Below are 26,257 nucleotides of genomic sequence, written 5' to 3'. Positions count from 1 at the left end.
TAGGGACGATTGCAAGCATACTCTGGTCGGGGTTCTACTCTTTTCCCTACCTGTCACGATCCTCAACCTCGTCCTTAACCACACCGCACAAATCTAGGTGAAAACCTCTCGTATCCATTCACCTCATTTTCAACATGGAACAGTGATTAATGTAAAGAATATCGATTGCCATCCTTACAGATATATGCAAGTGGGCCCACGCTGCTTTGCAGCGTGTCCAAATAATACCACGGTAGTGTCCCTATGCACGCAAACTAGAACACCATTGACGATCCCCTCGCAGCCCGCTAGGCCGCCTTCTTATACTTCTCCCTCAGCTCATCAATCTCTCTCTGAAATCGCTCCATATCATCCAGTATATTACTTGCATTGCTACCCTCCTTTTCGCGCCCTTGCCCTCGTCCGACCGGAGCATCCACACTTGATCCCTCAACACCAAGCCCCTGAGCATCAGAAGGATCCTCGACCTCCTCCCGCGGCGAATACAGCGCCTGATCGTCGGGCGCATACTCCTTGCTCAGCGCGGAACTCACGCTCGCGATGCTGCCCTGCCGCTTCCCGTCAATCGAGCTGCGCGAGAGCCGTTTGTGCTCTGTGCTTGTGTGTCGTGATCCAGCTGGCGAGCTACCCGGTGGTAGACTCGGCCGCTGCATGTCGAGGCTCGAGCGGCCTGACTGGCGGCGTCGAGGGGGTGGCGGTGGCGGTGGGAGATTGGCGTTGGCGTTGGTGCTTTCGCTCGATACGGCGCGGGAGGTGGTGCGCCCGGAGTGCATGGAGGGCGTGCGTGTAACTCCTGTGGGCGAAGAGGGCTCCGAGGTGAGCGTCGTGCGGCGGGAGGAAGGTGGATTTGGAGAGGATGTCGTGGGGCGAGCGGAGATAGAGAGCTCGGTAGTGGAGGAGTTCGCGCTGGATGTGTTTATTGTTGGGAGAGCGTTACCGTGGCGGCGTGAGGGGGGAGGTGGTGGTGGAGCTTTATGGGTTGCGGACGTTTGTGGGGATAGTTCCTGGGCGGAAGCAATGGGTGGGAGGTCGGTCGAGTGCTGGGATGACATAGTAAGGGAGGAGTTGCTGCGGGATCGGTTGCCTGTGGTGGAGCTGCGCAGCTGGCTTTGACGTCTTGCCAACGGAACTGGCGGGGGGACTTTCTTCTGTGGTCGGGAAGGTGCTGCTTCTGATATACTCGCCGTTTCGCTGTCTCTCGTGTCTGCTAGTGATACAGTGCTATAAGAGGCGTCTTGTGAAATGATGTGCGGTGGTGCTGATGTCGGGATGGGAGGCGTGGGAGGAAGCGGCTTGTTCAGGTCCGAGTTGGTTCTCTTGTGCGTCTTCACGTCTGGCGTCACCTCTGCGACGGTAAAGTCGTCAAAGGGAACTGTCTGCGGCGTCCGCTCTTTTACGAGCTTCCCGTGGCGATGTCTTGGTGCTGGCGGCGGCTTCTTCTTCTCTTTCTTGGGCGCTTCCCCTTGCACCAGACCGGCGTGTTCGTCGTCTGAAGCTGCCATATCGTAAGATGTTCGCGGTGACTCGGGATGCGGTTCTTGTGCTGTATCGAATATTGATTGCCGTGATATTGAAGAGGTGTCGGTGCTGCTGCTACTCTCGAAGACGGCAGGGCTGAGCGGGTTGGAGGCAGGAGCGACGGGCGGAGGCGCGGAATTGCGCGGACTGGTGATTATGCCTTGCATCAGCAAATTCTTGAAGCCTTCGACGTTCAGCGACTGTCGCTTGGGTCCGGGCGCGATTTGATCGGTAGCAGTCCGTTCTGTGACAAGCATGTCAGCATGGGAGCTGTGTTCTGTGCTGTAGAATATACACGCGGATCACCCCTCTCGACACATTCCGCATGTTCCGATGTCATCCAAAATGAGAGCCGGCTGCTACGCACCTTTTGGCTGCCCCGCCACGTCCCCGCCCTTCTCCTGCGGCTCGATGGTAGCCAGGGTGCGCGAGAAGGGATTCGCAGGTACACCGCTGGGTGATGTCGCAGATTGAGGAGCTGCGGGGCTCTTCCACGCACTGCCCAACATTCCGCGCCCATCCACGTCTCGGCCGGTGGGATCTTGAGGCTGTCGATCTTCGAGTTCATCTGCGAACGCAGCTGATGAGTCGCGCGGCGGCGACCTGGCACGACCGCGAGCCGTTGGGTATGTTATTTCGTTGTCTACATGGCCGAAGTCCGGATGCGGGGGACTTGTCTCGGTGGGCGATTCTATACGGACGGTTTTCTTTGTCTTCGCAGGTGCCGGCGAGGCTTCGAGCACTGTACAAGCATTACTCCCCGTTCTTTCACTTTTAAACGCGTGCAAACGGCGTCACGGAGCCTATACCAGAGTCGTCTTCGCGCTCGGCGGGCCTTTCCTCTCGCCTGCTGTCGCTATCAGCAGGGGGAAAGCTCGTCGGGGGTGCGGCGGCGGGGTGGTTCTGGACTACGAGCGAAGCGCGAAAAGGGTTCCCGGACATGTTTGAGGATTAGAAACAATGCATTGTCTTATATATACACGTGAAGATGGTCTCAGGGGGAAAAGGGACCCCGGGTTACGGCACAGCTGCTGTGTAGTGGTGCTGATGTTGAGCTGTGAGAATAACCCTTGCCAGCGCAGAGCGTCAACCCCCACATTCGGCCTCCCGCTTCGCAAGCTCCGTCCTCCGAGCTCAGCGAACGCCTTCAGGTACTAATGAGACGATGAAAACGCTAGTAACCCGCGACATCTCGAGCTATGGCGCTGCTTGTCACAGAACTCTGCGACACGCTCAAGCCTGTCAACCCATGGACAGTCTGGTGTCACTGCCCGCTACTGTACCACCGTAGGCGACGCTATGTGCGACAAAGGCTGCGAACGAGTACTGAGACAGCAATGTTATTGATCAATATACACCAGCCAGCCAGCATCCCGACCATACCACTTCCTAGCCAGCTTTCCTCCGCTCTCTGTGGGTTGACTGAAGGCCACCTCTTCCTTGCTAATTGTCATGCCGTACAGGAAATTCGCTCTCGCCAAGTTCAGCAGGATCGTTGCGACGCCGTGCTTTCGGTGCGAGTTTGACGTCCATATCCTCGAAATACCCAGTATGGCAGGTTTTCGCGCCTCGCTGACACAAATTGACGAGCTATTGGTATCCGCAGGGAGTTGACCGGGCGTTTCCGCTGCCGCGTCACCCTCCACAGGGAACGCCTCCTGAATCCGCTCCGCCAAGCACGCTCCCACGCACTTTGAGCCCTGCACGTATAGATACACCTTGTATCGATCGCTGACAGAATGATCCGAGTGTTCCTTTTTTGCCTGCTGCGCCTCTTCGGTCGCTAGCGTTGTCGAAGTTAGTGACTTGCGTATCTGGCTCCACAGAGCCTCGTCCGGAATTGGTACGGCTCCTAGTTCGGTATTGACGACTTCCAATACTCCCCTCGCCTTATTGCGCAGGGCGAGTGCGTCTCTGCGGCTGACGACCGCGACGAAGCTTCTTTCCCCACCAGACCAGACCTGATTCTGCCGGAGCCGCTCAGACATGGCTTTGCTAATGTCGACGCCTCCCATGTTCATGGCATGGAACTTGCGATGCAGTGCGGCGTCTTCAGCGAGTGACGGGACGTATTCCATGCCGCAGAGCTTGCATGTTTTGTTCGGCTCCGCGACCAGATCGAGCTGCATCTGCACCAACTTCTTCTGCTTCTTTGCGGCCCGCTGGGGTGTGTTCACGTTGATGCTTTTCTCCGACAGTGGCTCTTTCGCGAGCGCTGGTGGTTTCGTTTGCCGCTTCACGAAGGAGAACACTGGTCTCCGCTTGCACAATGGCGGTGTCGACCTCTGCCGTGTTGGAGAGGATGGTGGAGTGGACCGGGGCGCATCGTCAGAGAACAAGGCTGCCGCGTCTTTGGGACTGGACGGCAGCGCGGAGCTATCGCGTGCTGAAGAGCTGTCCAATGATTGCGGTACTAATTCTGCATCCCTCCCATCTCCAATCGCAATCGCATCTTCCCGATGTGTAGACGCGACGCGTCTGCGCTTCGCGGGCGACTCCTGTGGTTCTTCATCGTATAACGAGGGTTGCCGCCTGCGGGAGTAGGTGCGGATGACTTTTCTGCAAGATTGTTAGTTGAAGCAGATGTCTCTGAGTATGTGCACGTACTTTGCGCGCATAGTGGACATGGTGGCGCGAGATAATAAGATAAATGCTGGAGTTGAAGCATCAAGATCGCGCGACGCGTCTCGCGTATCGACCAGCCCTATCGATACCGTACTGCACGCGCTTTGACCTGCACTTCCGGCTACGAGGAGCTTGTCTTTCATGAGGAATAGCGCCAATTTGACACTGCACCACTACGATATCTACATTTAATATTAACATTTCTTTTCTTCATTGGATAAAAGGAGAGACTCTTCTCTATTATATCTAATTAATAAGCTATTTTATAATCATTGTTGTGTGAATCTTTGGGTGAGCTGTCGTGAGGGCTTGGCTATTCCTCATGGAAAACGAGCTCCTCGTGCGTAAGACCTCAGATCGGACCTTCGGTTCTCCCGTATACTCTCATCAGTAGAAGCGAGCCGCCGAATAGAAACAATTATGTTTCTCTTCAAACAAGTTGCACGAATAGCATGGCCGTAAAGCCATTCTCTGTACTACTTAAAGACCGACGTTGCACACTTTATTGCAGTGAAACCAGCATCTACCCCACTCCCCTCTCGGAGACTGTGTAGCCTCCGGGCATGTAAGCGCACCATGCTAAACACCGAGCCAAAGTACGTGCAGTGTGCAACCGCCTGTAAGAAAGGGCGAGATCAACCTGAATTGGAAGGTGTCTTGCATGAGGCCGCCGCCGTATTTCTCGTGTCTCGCGCGAATTTGACTCAGCGAGACATGACTCAAACATACACATATCCACTCTCAACATTTGCCATATGATATAAGAGCAAGAATCGTTTCTTGAATTCCACGAACCGTGGCCACCATTTCCGGTTTCTACATCCCAGAGATTCAGTTGAGAAGACTGTAATACAAGTTTTGAAAATGGGAGCACAGCCCACGCCCGCGCACCCAGCGACCATGCTCGCAGAGGTCCAGGCCTCAGACAAGCCGGCAGATTCACCCCTCCCAGAACCCCTCTTCAGAACCAAGAGATTGCTCGCAAGACCTTTGCACCCGCAAGATGCGGAGTCGAGCCAACGCGCGTGCGCGCCCGCGAGTATCACGAGGTATATGTACGTCCAAGATTTCAATCCCACAGCATGCACAACACGCCTTTCGCAACGAAAGCTAGAATCAGGTCGTGCGATTATTTTGATGATCGAGGCGCGTACTGACACGCAAACAGGTCCCTCGCCTTCGCGCACCCCTACACCCTCGAGCACTCCATTGCCTGGATAGCCATGCAGAAAGACGCACCGCACAGTCCGTCACTTCCCCCCCGCCATCTCAAAGTCAACACATGCTGACCAGCGAAGACAACCTCGCCCTCACCACGCACTCCGACCCACTCACCGTGATCGGCGGCATCGGCATCAAACCTGGCGCCGACGTCCAGTCCCACACGGGCGAAGTGGGCTATTGGATTTCTGAGGAGCACCAGGGCAAGGGTTTGATGAAAGAAGCGCTCGCCGGGTTCGTCGAGTGGACGTTCCTGCACCGGACGTCCGACGGGAGTAAAGTCGAGGAGGGTAGGAGCCGCAAGACAAGGCTGTTTGCAGCTGTGTTCGCCGAGAACACGGCGAGCATGCGGATTTTGGAGGGCTGTGGGTTTGTGAGGGAGGGCGTGCAGAGGGGGCACGTCCACACCCGGTACGGTGAAATCACGGACCTACATCTTTTTGGCCTGGGGAGGGGGGAGTGGGAGGAGCGGCGGAAGCAGGGAGAGTAAGAGTGGAGGAAGGGAGTCGATCGAACGGGACGGGGAAGAAGTACGGGTTAATGCAAAAAGAGAGGACGGAGGGCAGCTTGCGCAGTTATGGCTGGTGCTACTGTTGGCGATGTCGATTTGGTCTGGAAAGCATGCCAGACAGCTTGGTGTATTTACCGAGCGGGATAGACTTGACGTTTCCATCACAAGGATCCTATGTGGCCTAGGAAGAGCGTGGACTATGTGTATCACTGGGTAGATTTCGATGGTAGAAGGGGACCAGGACCATACCTAGCAATTCATTGCAGAAGAACGCAGAGAAATGTATGGAGTATCTCGCCGACGAAGTTAGGGGTCTGGAAAAAAGGTACCCAATTCAGATGAAAGGGTACTGTGTTATATATGTATACATCTACAATTCCCGGGTATCAAGATAAATTCTACACTCCCTGCTCCCGCTCTATCCTCGAATTCCGCTCAGCAGCTTCAGCCTCTCCATCGTGCTAACATGCGCCCAGCCATACTCCCCCAGCTCAATCAGGTCCCGTTTTGCCTGCAATATCAGGTCCCCGCGCCACGCCCAAAAGTATTGCTCGACGCGCCTCGCGGCCTCCACGCCCTCTACTTGCGCCACCAGCCGACACACCCAAATCGCCTTTTTCTGCGCCACGAACTTGTTCTCAGAGAGCGGTCTTGTGATGCATACGCTGACGACGGTGCGCGTGAACAGTGGCTGGATAGGCAGCTCGTGGATTTTTAGATAGAGGTACAAATAACGGATGGCGCGCCAGTTCTGCTGGCAACTGCGGGTGCGGTCCAGAGCGTACTGGTGGGCGAATTGGTGGATGAGATCGGCCTGGACTTCTCTGGGGATGTCCGGGGTGAGGTTGCGATAGGCGAGAGGGACGATGTGGGCGTCGTTGGCGCGGGCAAGGATATGGTTGAAGAAGCGGCGCGACTGGAGCTCGGCGATGCGGGTCTTGGGTTCGACTGTAGTTGCGTGAAGGGCACGGTGAGCGTCGAGGAATCTTTGGAAGGCGTGGGCGTTGTAGCCCAGACGCGAGGAGTCGTGCTGCTTGCTCACTTCTTCTAGGACTTGGTCGACATAGCCATCGAGGAACCTGATGTTGGAGAGCTTGGTCCCGCTTTTTGGTAATCTTTCGAGGAGGTTCGAGACCGAGTGGAAGCTCTTGTACTCGTCGATGTGGGGAATCATTAGTTCAAGAACACCGTGATTCGGTAACGACTTGTTCGCGAGATCGGACATCAGCTTCGCAAGCAATCCATTGAGAGAGGCTTTCTTCTGGTCCTGCTGCGCTAGGAACAAGACATATGACTCGATCCAGTCGAAAAGATCGAGGGACAAGTGGCCAGCAAAGGAGTCGTGTCCAAGCAAGCCGTAAAGCAGCCCGGCGATTAGACTAGAAGGAGGGTAGCGGTGCTCGAAATGCGCACAGACGAAAGTTCTAAACGCGAACTGATACAGCGCCGATTGGTGTTGTATACTAGCATTCCTTCGCATGTGTAGTCGGTAAAGCAGCTTGAACCATGTATGGACGTACGCCAGGCTCTTCTGGCCTAGTTGCGGAACAGTCTGGACTTCTTTTGCTGTGACTGACATTGCAGCAATCCAAGTGCGAAGCAAGGGTGGTGGTACCAATTCTAGGTACTCCAGAGCATACGGTGTCTTCGAATCGTTCTGCACGCAGCTGCCGATTATGCGACTAAGCTCAAGTGGTGCTTTCGTATAGTCTGAGATCAACGACGACCATGTCCTGCGCAATTGCTGGCCGAGCCGCTGGTCGGACAATTCGAAGGATGCCCAGTGTAGCAGAATCCCAGCACTTTGGCTTGAGGGTCGTCCCTGATTGTCTTCCACCTTGAGACGAACATTTTGCCAGTATGGAGACGTTCTGCCACGCTTCAAGCTCCAGTGTGCAGAATCCCAAAGACCGCGGATCAGGAGGCGCAAAGCAGCGTTACGGTCAAGAGCAGAGCCAGACATGAGTACTCTTTCGCGAGCCTGTTGAAGCGACGGACCCGGCTCTGGTTGGCTTTGGATTGACATGGCGAGTTTTTTGTAGATCTGATGGACCCCGGCAGTGCGTGGCCCGAAAGGGGCTAGATACGTCTTGTCCATGAGTTCCAGAAAGCGTAGACCATCAGGCTCGTAGATGCTGGGTAAGCGTACGGCAGGCTGGCCAAGTAGTCCCACGGTGTGCGGTCCGGCCCAGGGAGATTCCAAGAGATACTGAAACACAAGCAAGGAAAAGCGGGAGGCGCCGTCGCCTGACGGACAGCATGTCAGGTAAGCTTGGCTAAGAAAGTTGCCAGGTCGCGGAACCCCGCTATCCATCAGCGCTCTCCACACTTCCCATGATCCAATGGTCGTCTTGTCCCTCTCTGCAAACATTGCAGGAGTGGTACCGTGAACCATAGCCCGAAATCTGTCGAAATCCGCCTCAGGATCGGAGGAAACAGACTCTGTGCTCTCCACGGCAGCATCTTCGGCCGACAGTAGTTCAAAAAGCTTCGCATGACCTCCTGCACTGTCCCGCGCCCAGTCTTCCAGAGCGTCATCCGTCTTGAAGCTGTGCTCCTGTTTTATGAAAGCCGGGGCATCCGACTGTTCTCGACTGTTATATAGGTTTTGTACGGATCGTGCGATTGGGTCTTCTTCGATCAAATGTATGCTTTTCACGGCTGGTGCATCCAAATATTCTTGACTGGGAAACGTATTTGCCACGGATGGCACATCCAAGTTTTCTCCGTTAAGGTATGTGTTTCTCATGGACGGTGCATTCAAGCCCTCTTTACTGAAATATGATTTTTTCACGCTGATAGTGCCGTGCTTGGTCGCGGCAAAATGTTGATCGACGAAGTCGAGAACCCTGTCTTTCTTTGAGTCACCGGATGATGAAATTGGTTCACCGGCATCACTTTTCGCACACGGTTCGACCGGGTCACTGGGATCAGACCCCATTGCCTTCGTTGCCGTGACGTCCGTGCTGGTCGTGTCGCGTATTCTACCCCGTTGCGCACCTGCAATGGTATTCTCCGGTGACGGGGAGAACGAAGCTGATGGAGTCTCTACCGGGATAGTGGTGGTTGCTGTCGCAACAGGAGGGGGTTCCGGGGGAGGAATGGATCGAAAGTCAAACGCTACAGACTCCAGTCAGTCAGAGAAGCACACATTCGTGGCATGCACATACGGAAATCCAAAGGTGCCTCTCTCTTCAGCGACGGCGGCTCATATGTCCACTTCGGCTCCTTGGGCTGGCGCGAGCCAAACAGCGCACCAAAGCTGAACAGAGGCGGCGGCATGCCCGCGGCGGGATCCATGTTGGACTGCAGCGTCATCCTCCTCTTCGCGGCGCGCCGCCTGGCCTCCAATGGCCCTGGGACATGGCTGCCATGTCTTCGCTGCTGCGGCCAGGTGGTGCGAAAAAATGTCGCAATGACCTGGGAGAGGAGGTCCTCGGAGACCCAGACGTGGTCGAGGGCGGTGCTACGCGGCGGCGGCACTGCTCGGCAGCAGGCAATGGGCGGACGTCGCATCAAGCGTGGTGGGCATCGGATGGGCTTTCATGCGGCCGTCCTTCGCGATGTCGAGCTGTCTCGATTCGGAAGGATGAGCCTTGGCGGATGATGTGTCACGTGCACAAACCGGCACCTGCAAAATACTTCACGTGGATTCCCAGTCGGATCGACCTCGGGCCATTCACTGCTCCGCGACGCTTGCGGATGTACCCATGAGTCGAGCCAACGACAGAGCCAGGCGGCAAGGCCTTTCTGGCGTCCGTCGACGGATCTGTTCGGTACCGGATGGCGGCGCACGGCCAAGCGTCCGACAGTGGCGCCTCGTATGTGTCGCTGAGCGGCGCACACGGCTGCGACTTGATAACATGGCTCGGCATGGCGTGCAAAGCAACCCTGGAATCTCCACCCGCTCCCGCTGGCTGGCGGGATCCGGCGTCCACCACTGCCCTGAGTTTGTGCAGGCGTGGCCGCACCGAGTCGAAGACGATGCGATGGCCAGCTCGCTGGGCGGCAGTGCAGAAGTGTCCAGACGCTCGGCATCGGCGTGGTGACGTGGAAAGCGGCGTGGAGGCCTCGGATGGGGACAGGTGCTTTGAAACGACGATACGCAACGCCCACTGCTCTGGGTTAGGCGTTGGTCAGCCCCTGCCGCGCCGAACCAGCCAATGCCAGGCACCGCCCGCTGATTCGCCTGCATGCCCAGCGCAAGTTTGTGTACGTACGCACAATGCAGCGAGTGCAGTCGCGTGTGCACGCCTTCGCAGTGCAGTTCTGGTGCCCACGCAAGCGGCGAGAGGCCTCGAGTGCCGCCCGCAGTAGCGCACCAAAGTCCGGCGTGCGGCTGGGCCAATTTAGAATAGATGGCTGTCCTTGCGCGGACTTCTTGGGAGCCTCCATGCCGTGTGCTCGTCTCCCCGGCCCGTGCGCAGCCCTCATTTCCCACGAGGCCTCACTGCCTCCAGCCTGACCGTGACCGACCCACTGCCCGCGCACGCCGCCGTCTTCATCTCCATCACCACGCTCCTTGTCTCTACGACTTCACACTCCTTGCCCACCCAGCAGCCCCGACGCCGACACTCGTTCAGCCCGCAGCCTGCACCCGCAACCCGATCCTTGCGTCTCGCGGTGAGAAAAGGGGTCGAGCCGGCATTCCAGGGCGCTCGGAAAAACCCGCACGCGCAGCGTTTCAACCTCCAGCTCGAGGGCATCGCTGAGCGAGTCTTCCTCTGACAACGCGAGAAACCTTCTTCTCTGAGCCTCCACACGCCGCCCCCACACCCATCGCGACAACGGCACTCTCGCCCGAGCCGCCCACCCGCCCACGCCCGCTTGCACACCGCACCACCTCGCCCGCTGCGGCTCACCATCGCCAGAGAGCGTTGCCCGGAGAGCATTTGCTGCGTCTGCCTGTCCTCGTCTAGACCCAGGGTGCAAACTCCCGCCCGAGCGAATGCCCAACCGCCATGCTAATCTCGCACAGTGTACCCGCTCCGTCTCGACGCCTTCTCACTACCGCTATATACCACCCTCTTCACATCCACACACCATGTTTTCCATCAGATTAGCCGCTCTTGCAGCGGCCGCGCTCTTCTCAATGGCCTCTGCCGACGACTCGTCGTCTTCGTCGTCCAAGATCGTCTCCATCCCCACACCAACCGCGACGGTCGCGGTCAGTGCCATGTCGACCCTAGGCTGCTTTGCTACCGGCGTGCCTCTCGAGGACCACGGCAAGGGCAAATTTGTCACTGCCGGGTCGTGCCAGCAGATTTGTGTTCAACTCGACAAGAACGTGCTGGGTCTCTCCGATGGTGAACGCTGCTGGTGTGGAGACAAGTTCCCGCCCAGGGACACCAAGATCGACGACAAGAAGTGCACGAGCATGTGCTCGGGTGACGACACCACAGTCTGTGAGTAGGACCCTGAATCACACCCAACGCATGCGCTAACGGAGGTACAGGCGGTGGCGCTGGATTGCTGTGGGTAATGACGACCGGAAACACGCGCAACGTTATCGAATACGCGGACCCCATCGTTGAATCTTCGTCCTCTCCAAGCGCTTCCAAGACGGCTTCGCCAACAAGCAGCTCGGCCCCCGAATCCGCCGCCGCTAGCAGTGCGACATCCGAACCAGAGAAAAAGGGCGCCAGCACGGCCGGCATCGCAGCTGGTGTCGTCGTTGGCGTGGTCGTCCTCGCTGCTATCATCGGTGGTGTCTTCTTCTACCTACGGCGGCAGAAGAGGCAGGCGGTCGAGGAGGAGTACCGTCGCCAGGCGGCCGTCAACTCATTCGTGTCGGGAGGCAAGCTCCACACGAGCAACTCGTCCATGACGGATTCGCGTCTGGACCCAGAATTTATGGCCAGGAGGCAAAGCAACGGCAGTATTGCAGACAATGAGGACTACTCGAGGCGGATATTGAAGGTAGGTTGGATCGCGCAAGTGATCTATGACGCCCAGCAAGCTAACAACCTCTAGGTTACGAACGCATAAGCACCCTGACGATGGCTACCATGACCGACCGACCACCAATGCCACTCTCGCACGCTGGCCTTCGACGAGATACCCAACCTACTATATCCACCTCGCCTAATCCTCACCCACTCTTGTTACGTCCTGCGCACCGCGCGCACCCACATGCCTGACGAGAGTAAGATTTGCATCTATCCGCGTACTCAGCCGGCGTTGCGAGCACGCTTTCCACCAGCGGACCAAAGCCGTCTGTTGACTCTGGAGGGGCAGCCACCCGCGTAGAACAGCTACTCGGGCCCCGCACCGTCTCCAGATCCTTCTCCTGTGTTATATATTCTGAATACATCTCTGTACTGGCGTTGAGCAAAGGCAATTCAAACGGGTAACTATTGATCATCTTCCATGGCGCAAATGTTGGGGAAGCGTGTTGGAATTCACAACTTTCCTTGATTACTACTACTTTTTCTTTGTCTGGGCGGATGAGTGATGTTGAGTCCGCCCGCGCCACTCCTTGTATGTCGGTGACTTGATCCCGGCCTGTCTGTCTACTACTCTCTCCCGAACACTCAACATAACTACTCCACCATACCTACCTATACCTATACCTACCCTGTCCTAATTCTCCGACTTCCAGCCGGTCTTGAGCGAGGCGGCTGTGTGTCGTAAAAGCGAATTGGTTGTTTCTGCCATTGGTCTGCCTGCGAGTGTCACAAAACAGTTATCTTGACATCACAATCAAATCTTCTACAACTGTAGCGATACAATGAACATGGGCACTCCATCACACCAATCCCATTTACTACGATGCACCGCCTCCTTCCAAACTTAGCCCACATCATCTTCCCACCCCGCATCAGACTACCGAACATGCCCAAACAGCCTCGCACCGCATAATCACGTTTCACGCCCCGGGGTAGTTCTCAGCCCTACCCAGGATTCTGACGCAAACCTCCGACCCCGTCATGTTTGATGCGGTGCGCGGGGGAGCCAATCAGCGTGCGTGGGCAGCGGGTATCAAACGCGCATGGTGCTTGGGTGGTGTTTCATGCGCTTAAGTTCGGCGGGGGTGGGCTAGGTTGTTGTAAAGCTGAGCGGGTATGAAGGTGTGCCGGATTGCGCGAGGGCAATTGACTGGTGCATAATCATATCGTGAATGGTCGCGACTAGCGAGGTGGAAGCTCGCAACGCAACGCTAGAGCGCGCTGCAAGCAGGTGCAGCGCGGATATCTGCTCCCACGCACGCGCGATGGCGTCCGGGTCTTTTCCAACTGCACAGGCGCCGTGCCGGACTTGCAGTGCAGGCGCTCCTCGTTTGGGCGGCGCACGGGGCTGACACGACTCTTTTCGGCATTCGGGGAGAGGCGTGTGGCTGCTTTGGGGCAGAGGAGGGCAGGATGCACGCGGCAAAACTGGAACTGTCTATACGTCTATACTTAGCCCTCTGCGTTGTTCTTTCCGCGATATGCTTCATTGTGCAAGGCATGGCAGAGCAAAGTTGGAAGCGCTCGCTTTGCATGACTGGGATTTACCGTCGTGTGGATTTGGGCGCGTGAGGACACTCGCGTGTGTCGAATCTGCACATCTTCATCTCTCGGGGTCCACCTGCCTCGGTGATCTTCACGACTTCGCCAACCACATGCCTACCCCTCATATTGTCAAGCCGTTATTGTAGGCTCGAGTCAACGAATGTGCATCACGCACTCTGTTCCCCAGACTCGCGCGTGAAATGTGTTCCCAACTGTAATTTGAAGCATGAACGACGGGATTAGATGCGATCTGGATGTGAGACTGGAGATCGGGGGACGGCGGTTTTGCGAGGGGAAGGTGGGGAAATGATGTTCAGGGCAAGTGCTGGGCGTGATGCCATAGTGCTCGCGCGCACCTTGCAAGAAGAGAGAGGAGTTCGGAGGTGTTGCCTGTGAGAGCGGTGTTGAATATTGGTCGATATAGTGGGTGCAGGGAAGGTGAAGTCACGCGCTTTTGCGCAGCCCTGGGGCACTCCAATGCTTAGCGCAGACGAGTAGGCCAGAAAGCTATCCGATTTCAAAGTACGTGATGATGTCTGTGTGCAGTAATAAGTGGACTGGCTCTTCTCAGATGCATGGTAGGGTCTGCTAGCTTCTGTTGATTATATGGATATTTGTTCGATATTGAATCCTGCCTGCCTGGGCTTGAACGAGGAGCGGCAGATAGTTCTAAACCACGCGAAGAGCGAGACTACGAAAAACGAGGCCCGGAGTATGGAATGATTTTTGATTCCGTGGTACGCACATGCTGCAGCGTGACAAAACTCGCAGCGCTGCACAGCCAGTCATTGCTTCAAGGCCACTTGCTGTGCCAACCACTCTTCCAACTTCGCCTTCGTCTTCACATTCACCAGGCAAAGCTTGATAGGTCCCATCTCGTTCCACCCATCCTCCACCTTCGGCAGCTCCTTCATCCCACCAACCTCCTTCCTTCACCTTCTTCGCACTCTTCCGCAGCCTGCCCATCCGGAATCCAAACATCAGTTCCCCCTCCTCTCACTGCACCGGAGTCGTAGTACCGTTGCTCTTGAAGAGCTCGGGTAGCTGCTGGCGGTGTTCGTAGGCTTCGCGGTCGCAGCTGGCTGTTTCTTCGGCGTCTTTGATAAGGACACAGTGCGCGTCGCTGATGCGGGAGCGGGTTACTAGTAGATTGTCAGAGAGAACTTGAGTTGCATTCAGTGGAAAGTTGGCTCAGCCCATATTCGCGCTGTGCTGTGATCAGCTTGACGGTGTCCATGCGTGAGTGGCCAAAGATATACGTCCAGCGCTCGATCGTCTTGGGAGAAGTGTATTCGTCTGCGACCTGGAAATCAGCGGCGCCTGCGGTTTGGGCCATGCGCTCGGCCTGAAGTTAGTCAGTAAATGCACGAACGTTAGCCTCAAAGGGAAGAGATATGGGGTGGATACGTACGTAGATAGCCTGAAGATAGGGCGCAAAAACATCAGAATCTTCTTCAGGCATGTTCATCACGCGGTTCCCGGCTTCCTTTCAATCAAAAGACATTGCGCCGCGGACTAATTCCGAGGAATTGTAGAGCAGCTCTTCATGAACGACGAACTCACGCTTGCCGTCCCCGTCCCCGTCCCCGACCACGATGGTCAGCACCTTGCCGCCGAGCTACCTGGTTGAAAGCCAGCGAAAGTGAACTAGACTTGTGCGGAACGAAAGACTTAATTTCTTTCCTCACGGCATCGTGGGCTTCATTGAAGCTGAAGTGGGGATTTGTGGTAGAGAGTTGTTGAAGCTCCAATTCGGTGATCCTCCCAGTGCGTTGGGCAAGGGCACATATACGTCTTCGATATTAACAGGATAGAAGAAGGGCTAACCAGAAATCGGTGAGGTGACTACGAGGTGCAGTAGGTGGCAGCCACTATATATAGTATGGGTTCATGCCGTACCAGGGCATGGGCAGCGAAGTGAGAGGCACGTGTCAGTCAGGAAAGCGGGACTCTTACTCACGGGCGCAGTGACATTGTGGCTTGCTCTTATCTTGTTTATTGATGGAAAGATTCTGAGGTGAAGGGTATGCGCCAAGAGCGCAGAGGTCTTGTCCAATTCGTTTTGGAGGATGTAACTAACGGTGCAGGGTCATAGTGTAACGTTGATCTGGGTAGCGCCTTTATTGGGATAATAGACTGTGATCGGACGATTCCCTGCTACTATACACGAGCTCGAACCCAATACTACATATGGAACACTCAGGTGAAGCAACCTGCCTCTGTGAGTGTCACAAATCGGCCGCGCCCATTCGATAATCGAGGTTGAACGTGTCCTGTCCAACGGTTCGAAAACGATCCCCAGACGATTGATTGAGTCTCATGAGTGACATGTAGAAGGATTATATACTTACGAATCTGGCTAAATGGAGGCAATTTCCGTGCTAGTCTTGCTTATAAGTTGTGCGATCTCTCCTGTAAATGGTTGTAAGGTAATGCCAGCAAGGGCTCAACGCTGCTGTAAGCTCCAATCATGTCGTGTACACTCTGGAAATCTTTGAGTCAAAGGCTTTAATTTCAACTTGTAAGAAAATGACAGTATCGACGGCAATCAATCATGTTCTAAGGAACACTGATCCCCATTCTGTTACTCAACAGATCATGGAAACACTTATGCTTCCCTCTTATCAATGCACTCATCTAAAACATTCTTCACATAATCATCCGCATCGTTCCCGCCCAGAATTTCAATCGAAGAACACTCTGGAGCCAAACTAGCAAATTTCTCCGCGAACCGAGACAATCTTTCGCGATTCGCATCAGTCCAACGCTCCAGCGGAAAGCGCTCACCACACATAACCAGATTCAGCTCTGAAAACGTGAATTGAACGCCACTGGAAAGTTCTGCTTCCAGATCATACATCCAATCGACGTTGCATGATAGCTTCGCTTGCCAAAGCTTTTGGCAATGCTGTCCAAGAGAGACTACTGCTTTGAATGTAAGCGCCGACGCGTCGTCAATGTCCAAGCAGAAATCCGAGACTTCAGGTAAAGTACTCGTCAAATCGCCGAACAGTGAATCATTCAGGCCGTGTACAGCTGGATGGCCTCTCTCGCTTGATATATGGAACTTGAACAGTGCGGGACAATTGCGCGCCAGGTTGACAAGGTCCTGAGCGATTATGCAGGGACCCCTTGATGCATCGGTGCGCATCAAATGCACTTCCAGCGACCTCAGCTCAGTAAGCTGAGATAGGTTTATGAAAGCATCTGAAGGAGACGGACTGCCTCTCATTTCCAGCTTTAGCTCCACTATGCCCAGTCCAGGCGCCAGCTCCGTCAGCCGCCCAAGTGCTTCACTAGACAATGTAGTCCGAAGCTGGTCCAGCTCCGACCATCCAGCGCCAGTCCCGTCCAACCAGGATGCCTCGATGCAGGGAATGCACAATTGTCTTAGAGCTGTCATCTGGCAGATCGGTTCGAAATCTTCCTGAGACCACACTAACTGCGCAGGTGGAAGTGAAAAGCCATTGAGCTGCGGATGTATTTCCAGGAAGTTGCCCACATGCACAGTGAGTGAGCCCTTGCATTCAATGTTGACGTTCTTGATATCAGGACACCGCTGCGTCACTGTTTCGAGCAAGGTTTTGAGATGACCAGCAAATTCTCCCTCGAGCGTGAAGCTCTCCAATCTGGACTGGAGATAGCATTCTAGCTGGCGATCTTCGATGTCCTCGCCGGTTCCATATATCGTGATTGATTCTAGGTGCGGATATTTTAATGATGAGAGCACATCCAAGTACGCTGTGTCGAATGTGATCGGGCCGTAGTTCCCTTCTTTGCCTCCATCTTCAAAGAATCCGAAATGGAGGTACGTGAGTTGATTTGCGTAGATTTGCGCGCTTGCTAGATCTTGTCGGGCTATTTGGGCAAGGTGCCGGACACCAGGCGTATGATTTCCGCAACCTTGCCAAAGCACGCAAATCGTCTCGCTGAAGAATAATTTATTGACTTGTGCGCAGTTGTAGAGATCCAGGAATACGTATTCATCCTCTTTCCAATGGGTATAGAGATTCCTGACGATTTCAGCCACGATGTCTCGGCAGAGTAGCGCTCGATGCATCGGTTCCCGGGGCTTGTGAGGGAGTGGCAGGGATTTATGGATTGGCCGAAGTGGATCTCAGGATCGTGCCGAACGTGCCGCGGATGTCAAAATGTGGCAGGCGGTATAAGCTTGCCTTGAGAGATCTCAGGAACAGGTGTTATCGTGGTACTTGCTGACAACGAAGGCATAGTATGAAGAAGTCAAGGAGACCTAGAAACCGAGCCCACCTGGGCGGGTTGCCTAACCCTAAGTTGACACAGTCAACCCTTGCGCACGTTAGTAGCGTTAATATAATGGGCTATTGGGGCAGTTTAGTGCTTGTATTACACTTTCATCCAGATATTGGGGTTTCATGGTGAAGCACAAGTCCATGATGAGGGAATGACGATACTCGTGGCGTGTTGGCTACAATGGCAGCGATTTTCATTGCACAGAAGCCATTGTGCCGTGTACAACTACATCCATAGACCTCAACCCCTCCGTCTATTAGGCGCATTCAGATTCGCACTCGTAAATGTTGCGGTCACCTTGTCCAGAGCCTTCTGTCTCTGCTTCCCAGCAATACCTGTCCGGTCCGTTGTCGGTTGTGCTGCCATGAAACTGTCGAAGTCATCGTCGTCATCGCCAGCCTCGGGCGCAGACCCGCTGTCGTCGTCGTCGTCCGCTTCTTTCGAGGCTGAATCAGGCCCCGGCTCCGTCCTCGCTATGCGCTCAGGCTGCTTCTTCTCGTCTTCTACGTCGTCTTTCGACGAGGGATTTGCGAACGGCTTAGACGCCAGCACACGCCGCCGTAGCTCGGCCATTTCCTCCTCATCATCATCCGACTCGGGAAGGTTATACGGATTCTGCGCCGCTGTTACCTGTCTGTCTTCGGCGTCCTCATCCTCCTCATCTTCATCTTCATCGTCAGAGAAGTCAATCTGCCGCCTGTTCACATTCCCACCTGCCCAGATGTCGTCCGCCTCGCCGTCCTCTTTCTCCTTCCGGTCGTCGTTATACTCCTTCTCCAGCTTCGCTAGCCACTTCTCTTCGGCCGCCTTGATCTCGTCCTCATTGGCACACGCCGCATACCGCTTCAACAGCGCCGCATTAATATCGAGAAACGCCTCCCCGTACGAAAAACTAGACAGTATGTCCTCAGCCCAGTCCGCATGGCCACAAATGTAGTAGCATGCCGCGATCGCCTCGACGCAGTTCAGCCGCCACGGCTTGCCATAGTTTGTCTGGTTCGCGGCGACGAGGTAGGGCAGGAGGCGAGAGCAGGGCCCTCCAATGCGTGAGAAGGGAACTTCCTCGATGCGGTTCCAAGAGGCTTCAACGACGGCCGCGCCGTACTGCTCGAGCAGCGGCGCATCCTCCCGCGACACGATCTTCTTCGCTTTTGGTGAAATCACGACGCCCGCGAACTTCTGACCCACATGGAGCTCACGGAGGAGGCCCAGGCGCATGAGGCGCTTCCCCGAGCAGCGCTTTGCGTCGCAGTGGCCGAGATCCCAGCAGGCGGGTTTAGGGGCGCGCGAGGGGCGCGGAGCAGACGTGTCACCATCTTCGTTCTCGTTGTCAGAGCCGGAGGTGCGGCGGGGCGGCGGTGCGCGGTTGCGGGGTTTCTTGAAGTCTTTCTTGTGGCGTACCATGGTGGGAAACGAAGGTTGATCGGGCGCTGGTGATTGTGGAAAAAGTGTCTGGCAGAAAGCACTGAGGGGTGGCGGGTGAGGGGCGAGTAATGTTCGTGAACGAGAGGGGACGAGGAAATGTTTATCGATAAGGATGGGGTGGGTGTGCACGTGCTGAAACATTCACCTACTTGCTAGCTGAGTAGACATACGACCCTCGCTTCTCTGACTGTCTTGGACAATGCCTATGCCATCAGCGTAGCTTGTGAACAGGTGTTGACAGGACTACGTTTTGTGTAGGGTTTCATCTCCTCAGATCTCAACGAGAGCTCCACCCGTGAAATTCAACTTCTCGCGTGGTTTCGTGATCAGTACATTGAAGCAAAGAGGATTTTCTACAGCCGTCTCGAGACGTCAAGACACACCATGCAAACTGTGGGTGCTTTACAGATAGCAGCCTTGGCGACTGTAGCCTCGTTACATCTTGACAGCTTCGATGTCCATACATTGGCGCTAGCTGCTAAACGCCGTATACCGGCGGTTATACGAGTGCACACCGTGAACACGGACGTACGGTTTGCGGGGCTTCCGGTCGCCGACTGCTTCCTCCCCAGAGATCGTCCGGCGTAAGCAAAAAGCCGATGCGGCGCTAGAACTAAACTCATTGCATCACTGAGGCTGCCGCTATCCGCCGCAGGGTGTTAACTAATTATTCCACATTTTTGGTCAACATGACGCCCTAAACGACCCTATGTTTTTTTGAAAGTTTGGCCATCACTGTCGCATTCACTAAATACCCACTGAATTCCCATTCTCAAATCTCAACCAGGCCGCCATGGCAGACCTCACCCGCGTCGAGTCCTTCCAGTACCCGTCGGGGCATTTCGCGCATCTTTCAGACAACCAGCAGGCACAGCTCGACGAGTTCAAGCGCATATGCCAGGAACAAGGATACTACACGCCTGCTAGCGCAGACGGCGCGACGCAGGCAAGCGACGATGACGAGACGCTGCTGTGAGTATCGCAGGTTGTAGTCGGGCGGCGTACTGACGTAGTTAGGCGCTTCCTCCGCGCGCGTCGCTTCGTCCCCTCCGAGGCCTTCAAGCAGTTCAAGGACACCGAGGACTGGCGCAGGGAACACGGCATCAACGACCTCTTCCTCGACATCGAGGTGGACGAGTTCGAAGCGACGCGGAAATTGGTATGCTATGCCGGCACGGGGCTCGTTGCGCAAGGCCATAGTCATTGCTGACCGACAACCCCTCACAGTATCCGCAATGGCTAGGCCGACGCGACAAGCGCGGCATTCCCGTCTACCTCTTCGAAGTTGCGCCGCTTAATTCCAAGAACATCGCTTCCTACGAGAAGGAGCTCAAGAACGCCAAAACCACGTCCCCCAAGGTCGCAACCAAGAACCTCCGCCTTTTCGCGCTGTACGAGTCGCTGACGCGCTTCGTCCTCCCGCTCTGCTCAAATGTCGAGCGGAATCACCCTGAGACGCCCATCTCGCAGAGTAACAACATCGTGGACATTAGTGGGGTGGGTTTGAAGCAGTTCTGGAATCTCAAGAACCACATGCAGGATGCGTCTACGCTGGCTACGGCACACTATCCCGAGACGCTGGACCGAATATTCATCATTGGCGCACCCGCCTTCTTCCCCACGGTCTGGGGCTGGATCAAGCGTTGGTTTGACCCCATCACCGTGTCCAAGATCTTCATCCTCTCGCCCGCAAACGTACTGCCCACCCTGACCCAGTACATCGACATCGACAACATCCCGAAGCAGTACGGTGGCAACCTCGACTTCGAATGGGGCCAGATGCCGAATCTCGAGCCTGAGATCGACGCCGCGTTCAAGTGGGAGAACCCCAACGTACAGAATGGCAAAAACACGCTCCCCATTGGACCGATCGCATGGGAGAAGGGCGCAGATGGCTCGCTCAAAGCTGTCGCCGTAGGCCACGAAAACGGGAAAAGGCGCCACACAACCGTCTTCACGATCCCGCACCCCGTCAACGCGGCCTCGAGCTCCAAGCCCATCGTCAACACTCCCATCGCAGAGCAAGAACTTGCCCTCACCACAGCAGGCACGTACACGCAGCCCGCCGACTCCGAAGTCCCCAACCCAGACACCCTCAGCCCGCCCTCCGCCTCCGACAGCACGACCCCGTCCTCCACCCCAAAGCCAGATCAAACCGACCTCCCAATCCGAGGTGGCACCTCGGAAACGCGCTTCGAGCAGCAGACGCACACGCACGCCGCGGGCCAGCTCGCAGAAGGCACGCCGCACGCGGCCGTCAACGACCACGGGTACGGCGACAAGACGGTGACGATGGAGCCCGGCACCGTGGGCCAGGCGCCCAAGGACGTGTCGATTGCGCCGGCAACCGAGGAGCCCGCTGCGCCGGGGTATCTCGACCAGGCGAAGAGCCTTGCTGCGAGCGCCACTGCAACCGTGACCGCGGCGGCCGGGTCGGCGGCAGGCGCGGTGACGGGGCTTGTGGGCGGGGGTGCGGGCCAGGTCGAGGAGAAAGATGAGGATACGAAGCCGCAGAAGAGTGAGGAGGAAGAGGCTATGGATCGAGCGATCGATGGGAGGGGGACGGCGGACGTGGAGGGTTTTCTAAGGGAAAGGACTGCGACTGGAAAGCAGTGAGCGAGCAAGAACGTATGACTCGTAGTGATTTTTGATCACCAGGTGTAGTCTGTTTCGGTTTTCAAGCATTGAGCGAACAGCATCTGCTGCATTCATCTGCACCAGTCTCGTTTGGGTCATAGATTCACTTGACTTCATCTTGCCTCGTCTAGCCGCACGCTTCACCAGCACGAACCGCAGTAGCTGGCACAAAGTCTGGACTTCAAGGGCACCCTTATACGTTATCTCGTAGAAATCGCAATATGTCGCCGTTGTAAAACTGTTCTTGGATAGTGTATCCTAAGATCTCACAGCTACCAAACTCCAGTTTTATTGTCAGCAACTGTGAATCAATTCCTTCATTACCATACTCCACAAGCACTAAACTGCCTCAATGCCCCAAATTAACCCGATGCCCAAATATACTCCCCTCCTCGTTTGACATTTGAGCCAACGCCGCCTGTCAATGCATATAAGCAGGGGGAGGTAGATTCTGTGTATCCACCCGCTGTGTCCCGTTCGAATCCAAGCCCTGCAATTCGTGCTCATCTGTATGTGTGCCTTGACCAGCGGCCGTTTGATTCCTGCTTTGCGTTTGATAGCCCCCAACTGAGACAAGGTGATCGGAGGCGAAGGGCGGATCGAAATGCTGGTACCCACCAGCTGAACCAGGTAGAAGGTTGCCCGAGGGCTGAGGTTTAGTCGGTGTAACGCCCGCTGCCGCTGCTTGGCCATGCGAATGCAGGTTATTTGTCCTAAACACGGTCTTTACGCGCGGAAGGACATCCCGCCACTATGCGCTATGTCGGACAGCTTGTTTCCCGCCCGCTGGCGCTCCTCCTTGACCGTGGGAAGGCGTGTTCCTTCTTCCGAAGAGCCTCATCGCACCCCGGCCAATGTTCATGCACCATGCGCGCAATTCCAACCCCCCACGCCGCATCCAGTGTAGAAGGATTCGCCACATGGGTCCGAACATCTCGCGGTCACCTTCATACATAAGTCCATGCATGACGAGGCCACAGACAATCGCCAAGGCCACAGATCCGCCCACCACTACTAGCAGTACACGATTCCAGTAGGCAATGTCTTCTGGCTTCCTCCTCCCTTCTGTGCTCTTATCGTCTTCATCGTCCAGCTTGCGAGCAGCCAGTGTACCACCAGAAGCGGCGAAGTTCTACTGGCCCTCTGGTTTGGGAATCCGGAATGGATGTGCTTCGGTGTTGAAGACTGAAGTCAATTTAGTATTCGTTTTTTTTTTTTCAAATTACCGTAGAATTAGACTTACCGTAGTCATCCAGAGAAATAGTGTCAGGATCAGAAAAGAGAAGGTAAAAGTACTTGAGCGTTTCGGCCATCCAGAAAGACTACATGGATTAGTGGATTGCGCACGATAAAAGCAGCGCCGTGTCAAAGCTTTAGTACGTAGAGAAGCCAGTTTCCAAGCTTTCATGACGGTGCGGTATGAGCTGCTCAGATTTGACTTACCTCCATAGAGTCCGCCCTAGGCGGTGATTCAGCCGACACATCCTGAAGCGCTGAATTGCCAATATCGGTGTCCGTGGCCTTCATAATCGCAGTCCACATGTCCCATCCTGCAGCTTGCCAGCTTTGCTCGCCGGTAAGGCGGTACATGACGAACACACTCTCGATTGCTTCGGGGCGTAGCACATAACGCCTGTCACCAATCGCGGTAAATCCCATTGGCAAGCGAAGACCGGCGATGTTCTGTGTCGTGTCTTTCTCGGTGTTTAGATTTGCGCGGGAGGCTACATCGTCTTTCCACTTCTGTTCATCCCACTTGCAGTCGGTCATATTCTCACACTTGTAGAGATGCGACGTCTCAGGCATGATACCAGCGGGAGAGGACTTGTAGGCCCATACACACGTATCTGTGAGCTTGCGGCCAATCGAAATGTGATCGCTCTTTTCGAGAAACTTTCCTCCCAAAGCAAACATGCCGCCTGCGTAGCAAGACAGGTGCTGGAACTCGGGGTTCAGATATGCTTTGCCTTCTTCGGAGCGGACAAAGCCGGTACCGAGCATGTCGGGGTCGCCAGGCACCATGGGCCGGTAGAGAGTGTATTTGACGGCAGCGTCCATCGCTTTCTCATACATGCTCTTGTATGTGTCGTCAACGCCGCCAAGCAGAGCATAAGTTTTCAGCAGGTATTCGTAAGCCGAATCTGCCATGGAACCAAGCGAAAAGCCGGTATCTTGAGTGAGATCGGTCCTCCTTGGGTTTACGACAATGGGCCACATGCCAGGGAGCCTCGTCTTCATCTGGTCCTTCTCGAGAACCTTGACGACGCGCGTCGCAGCGTCGAACCACTTCGGGTCGCCTGTTGCCTGGGAGAGGCGAACAAATTCCATTGTGAATGAGCCCAACTCAGCAATGAGCACGTTTTCCTCGGCGTCCTGTTCCTCGCCCTGGCCTGCTTTGTGGAAGTCCCAACGCGTGAGAGGCATGTTGTTGCGTGTATCGAATGCATGATATAGCATCTCGCCGAGCTCCTTCGCCTTGTTAAGAATGCGGTCTTCACGGCTGAGTTCCCAGGCTGAAAGCAACCCGCCCAGGTGCCGGATGTTGGTCTCGAACATGTTGACCTTCTCCATGTTGGTGTAGCCAAAGTCGATGGCCTCGACATCTTTGATTGCAGAGATGAATTGCTCTCGCTCGCCCATGATCCACAGTGTGTCCAAGCTGTCAACGAGTGTAGCAGCCCATCCTCCGAAGTCGTCGGTGTACCCGCCAGCGATTGGGGTCATTTCGTCGTGCATCCAGGCCTTGCCGCGGTAGTTATTCCAGCATTTCATGAACTGCTTCTTGACCTCTGCTTGTCTCGATTCGCGGATCTGCTTGGTGGTGGCCGGCTCGCCTTGGAAGTCGTGCTGTACGCGCGGCAGTGCCTTTGGGGCAGCGTTGGGCAGCGGCAGCATGTCCCTGATGGGATGGTGCATAGGAATCTTGGCCCATTCGTAGGACTTGTGGTCCTTGTACTCAGGCTTCACGGCACCCTCGCTGGGCGGGCCCTGTCCAGGCTCATAGGGGAAGCTTAGCTGGTAGAGGAAGAACACGAAGGCCGCGGAGAGCACCAGGTAGGTGCCGTAGCGTCGAAGTAGAGCCATTACGAGTGTGTATCAAGGTATAAACGACATGAACAGAAGAAGAATAAAAGCGACTGGCGATGGCGGGCGATGAGTGTCGTTCGGAGAACCAAACCTTTGAGGCTGACGTCCGCAGCTACCTCTTGCATGCATAGTCCCTGCCAAGCCGGGAATGGAAGCCATTGAAGCCCCTGTGCGGACAGTGCACCCGCATAGAAATAGCAAGCTGCTCATCGCCCGGCAGCCCCGGTCTTGACAGCCTTTGTTCTGTTTATGTTTAGGGTAAGTGAGACATTGCGCGTCGGTCTTGGTAAGGCAATCACAAGTCTTGGCTGCGTCATGTTGATCGGCTGTCTGGACCACATTCCACCGACCTCAAACAACTGAGCAAGGCTCGTTCTACACAAATCACTGTGCCGCGAGTCAATGCAGTGCTCGGTCTCCCTGCGCAGGTCCGTCAAATCGACATCACAGAAATTCATAACTGCGGCACAACTGTCTCTAGCCACGTACAAAGGTCTCGCAGCTCTGCGCCACCCATAATATGCCCCATGCCGTCGTACTCTTTCACCGTCAAGTGCTCCTGCTTGACGCCGCAATCTAACAAGCCATTCGAACACAGCGTCAGGTACCGCCTGGGCACGAGCATGTCTTTCGTCCCTCTGGCGATGAATACCTGCACGTCGTGGTTGATTTTCTCGGGTAACCCGGCTGCCTCCCTCAGCTTCGGAATCCTTTCGATCAACGGTAGGTAACCAGACAGGCCAACAAGTCCACCCAGCCTGCCTGAGTATTTGCTGGATGTCAAGCCCGTGAACAGCGCCATCGCATGGCCTTGCGAGAATCCCCCCAGCACAATCCGCCTCTCTGGAACACCTTGCGAGACCAAGTCATCGATCAATGATACCAGATACTGCGCGCTGGATGTGATGCCCTCTTCGTCTTCCTCGTCTTCCAGCTCTGGTCTTGACGGTGGAAAGGGTGAGAGTCCTGTAGGCGCATACCAACCTGTAGACATGACGTCGTGATTGTGGAGGGCGTTAGGAAGGACCCATGACATGTACGGTAGCTTTCCAGCAGTCTGGAATTGACGCGCAATAGCTACATTATTATCCTTCAGTCATGATCTTAACGTGAGGATTGAATACCGACATTCAACACCTTCGGCATCGTCTCCAAGGCCGTGAACGAATATGAAAGCAGCGGATTTGGCAGGATCTTGTGGTGACGCGGAGGGAGCGAGCACGATCGGGGGTGTTCGTTCCGGCATTTTTGGACAATGTGAGCCTCGATGTGCACGATTTCGATGCCGGAAACGACTAGTGAAGAGACTGACGAAAGAACATCTCAAAATATAGCTCGTAGTGATTGACGAAGAGGAATATGTGCACTGAAAATACAAACCAATTGATGTACCCCGCATCTGTTCGTACCGGCTCCACGCCACGCGCGTCGTCCATCGCGTGATCATGTGAGCACCCCCGACTTCCAC

The 26,257-nt window shown here is 55.4% G+C and overlaps 11 protein-coding genes across 11 annotated transcripts; 4 read left to right on the top strand and 7 right to left on the bottom strand.

The window, feature by feature from the left end:
• Positions 1-287: 287 nt before the first annotated feature.
• Positions 288-4,145, bottom strand: CC84DRAFT_1178305 (uncharacterized protein; the record flags this gene model as incomplete). The annotated part of the gene is made up of 4 exons (XM_018180332.1): positions 288-1,762; positions 1,886-2,289; positions 2,902-4,077; positions 4,126-4,145. The coding sequence occupies 4 exons, from the start codon at positions 4,143-4,145 to the stop codon at positions 288-290; spliced, it is 3,075 nt and encodes a 1,024-aa protein (XP_018033067.1).
• An 898-nt stretch (positions 4,146-5,043) lies between these two features.
• On the top strand, positions 5,044-5,854 carry CC84DRAFT_1219658 (acyl-CoA N-acyltransferase; the record flags this gene model as incomplete). Its single annotated transcript, XM_018183096.1, has 3 exons — positions 5,044-5,198; positions 5,312-5,388; positions 5,442-5,854. The coding sequence occupies 3 exons, from the start codon at positions 5,044-5,046 to the stop codon at positions 5,852-5,854; spliced, it is 645 nt and encodes a 214-aa protein (XP_018033066.1).
• A 439-nt stretch (positions 5,855-6,293) lies between these two features.
• CC84DRAFT_1096976 (uncharacterized protein) lies at positions 6,294-7,355 on the bottom strand (the record flags this gene model as incomplete). Its single annotated transcript, XM_018174693.1, has 1 exon — positions 6,294-7,355. The coding sequence occupies one exon, from the start codon at positions 7,353-7,355 to the stop codon at positions 6,294-6,296; it is 1,062 nt and encodes a 353-aa protein (XP_018033065.1).
• A 2,679-nt stretch (positions 7,356-10,034) lies between these two features.
• On the top strand, positions 10,035-10,740 carry CC84DRAFT_910054 (uncharacterized protein). The gene has a single exon (XM_018187868.1). It carries the CDS (start codon positions 10,234-10,236, stop codon positions 10,585-10,587), a length of 354 nt encoding a protein of 117 aa, XP_018033064.1. The 5' UTR covers positions 10,035-10,233; the 3' UTR covers positions 10,588-10,740.
• A 179-nt stretch (positions 10,741-10,919) lies between these two features.
• On the top strand, positions 10,920-11,863 carry CC84DRAFT_1219656 (uncharacterized protein; the record flags this gene model as incomplete). The annotated part of the gene is made up of 3 exons (XM_018183095.1): positions 10,920-11,280; positions 11,331-11,794; positions 11,849-11,863. The coding sequence occupies 3 exons, from the start codon at positions 10,920-10,922 to the stop codon at positions 11,861-11,863; spliced, it is 840 nt and encodes a 279-aa protein (XP_018033063.1).
• Positions 11,864-14,438: 2,575 nt separating this feature from the next.
• On the bottom strand, positions 14,439-14,736 carry CC84DRAFT_1166526 (uncharacterized protein). Its single transcript, XM_018178983.1, has one exon. The coding sequence runs from the start codon at positions 14,702-14,704 to the stop codon at positions 14,522-14,524; it is 183 nt and encodes a 60-aa protein (XP_018033062.1). The 5' UTR covers positions 14,705-14,736; the 3' UTR covers positions 14,439-14,521.
• Positions 14,737-15,865: 1,129 nt separating this feature from the next.
• On the bottom strand, positions 15,866-17,712 carry CC84DRAFT_1166525 (uncharacterized protein). The gene has a single exon (XM_018178982.1). The coding sequence runs from the start codon at positions 17,426-17,428 to the stop codon at positions 15,977-15,979; it is 1,452 nt and encodes a 483-aa protein (XP_018033061.1). The 5' UTR covers positions 17,429-17,712; the 3' UTR covers positions 15,866-15,976.
• Positions 17,713-17,802: 90 nt separating this feature from the next.
• Positions 17,803-19,122, bottom strand: CC84DRAFT_1166524 (DUF367-domain-containing protein). The gene has a single exon (XM_018178981.1). The coding sequence runs from the start codon at positions 19,042-19,044 to the stop codon at positions 17,881-17,883; it is 1,164 nt and encodes a 387-aa protein (XP_018033060.1). The 5' UTR covers positions 19,045-19,122; the 3' UTR covers positions 17,803-17,880.
• Positions 19,123-19,703: 581 nt separating this feature from the next.
• On the top strand, positions 19,704-21,932 carry CC84DRAFT_1124555 (CRAL/TRIO domain-containing protein). The gene is made up of 3 exons (XM_018175696.1): positions 19,704-20,037; positions 20,083-20,224; positions 20,293-21,932. The coding sequence occupies exons 1-3, from the start codon at positions 19,859-19,861 to the stop codon at positions 21,679-21,681; spliced, it is 1,710 nt and encodes a 569-aa protein (XP_018033059.1). The 5' UTR covers positions 19,704-19,858; the 3' UTR covers positions 21,682-21,932.
• A 682-nt stretch (positions 21,933-22,614) lies between these two features.
• CC84DRAFT_909892 (seven-hairpin glycosidase) lies at positions 22,615-25,017 on the bottom strand. Its single transcript, XM_018187867.1, has 3 exons — positions 23,146-25,017; positions 22,946-23,024; positions 22,615-22,887 (listed from the first exon to the last, which is right to left on the bottom strand). The coding sequence occupies exons 1-3, from the start codon at positions 24,784-24,786 to the stop codon at positions 22,835-22,837; spliced, it is 1,773 nt and encodes a 590-aa protein (XP_018033058.1). The 5' UTR covers positions 24,787-25,017; the 3' UTR covers positions 22,615-22,834.
• Positions 25,018-25,198: 181 nt separating this feature from the next.
• CC84DRAFT_1261403 (acyl-protein thioesterase 1) lies at positions 25,199-26,173 on the bottom strand. Its single transcript, XM_018185060.1, has 2 exons — positions 25,918-26,173; positions 25,199-25,866 (listed from the first exon to the last, which is right to left on the bottom strand). The coding sequence occupies exons 1-2, from the start codon at positions 26,033-26,035 to the stop codon at positions 25,244-25,246; spliced, it is 741 nt and encodes a 246-aa protein (XP_018033057.1). The 5' UTR covers positions 26,036-26,173; the 3' UTR covers positions 25,199-25,243.
• Positions 26,174-26,257: the final 84 nt, after the last annotated feature.

Source organism: Paraphaeosphaeria sporulosa (genome assembly GCF_001642045.1).
Source record: "Paraphaeosphaeria sporulosa strain AP3s5-JAC2a unplaced genomic scaffold CC84scaffold_8, whole genome shotgun sequence".
NCBI lineage: Eukaryota > Fungi > Ascomycota > Dothideomycetes > Pleosporales > Didymosphaeriaceae > Paraphaeosphaeria > Paraphaeosphaeria sporulosa.
Note: the sequence above shows the minus strand (reverse complement) of the source record. Positions and strands in the feature narration are given on the sequence as shown.

Coding starts and splice junctions, on each gene's coding strand:
- CC84DRAFT_1166525 (XM_018178982.1), bottom strand. CDS start 17,428: ATGCATCGAGCGCTACTCTGCCGAGACATCGTGGCTGAAATCGTCAGG.
- CC84DRAFT_1261403 (XM_018185060.1), bottom strand. CDS start 26,035: ATGCCGGAACGAACACCCCCGATCGTGCTCGCTCCCTCCGCGTCACCA. Junction 25,867..25,917: donor CGATGCCGAAGGTGTTGAAT/GTCGGTATTCAA, acceptor ATAATAATGTAG/CTATTGCGCGTCAATTCCAG.
- CC84DRAFT_1166524 (XM_018178981.1), bottom strand. CDS start 19,044: ATGGTACGCCACAAGAAAGACTTCAAGAAACCCCGCAACCGCGCACCG.
- CC84DRAFT_909892 (XM_018187867.1), bottom strand. CDS start 24,786: ATGGCTCTACTTCGACGCTACGGCACCTACCTGGTGCTCTCCGCGGCC. Junction 23,025..23,145: donor CTAGGGCGGACTCTATGGAG/GTAAGTCAAATC, acceptor TAATCCATGTAG/TCTTTCTGGATGGCCGAAAC. Junction 22,888..22,945: donor TATTTCTCTGGATGACTACG/GTAAGTCTAATT, acceptor AATTGACTTCAG/TCTTCAACACCGAAGCACAT.
- CC84DRAFT_910054 (XM_018187868.1), top strand. CDS start 10,234: ATGGCTGTCCTTGCGCGGACTTCTTGGGAGCCTCCATGCCGTGTGCTC.
- CC84DRAFT_1124555 (XM_018175696.1), top strand. CDS start 19,859: ATGGCAGACCTCACCCGCGTCGAGTCCTTCCAGTACCCGTCGGGGCAT. Junction 20,038..20,082: donor GACGATGACGAGACGCTGCT/GTGAGTATCGCA, acceptor TGACGTAGTTAG/GCGCTTCCTCCGCGCGCGTC. Junction 20,225..20,292: donor TCGAAGCGACGCGGAAATTG/GTATGCTATGCC, acceptor AACCCCTCACAG/TATCCGCAATGGCTAGGCCG.
- CC84DRAFT_1166526 (XM_018178983.1), bottom strand. CDS start 14,704: ATGGCCCAAACCGCAGGCGCCGCTGATTTCCAGGTCGCAGACGAATAC.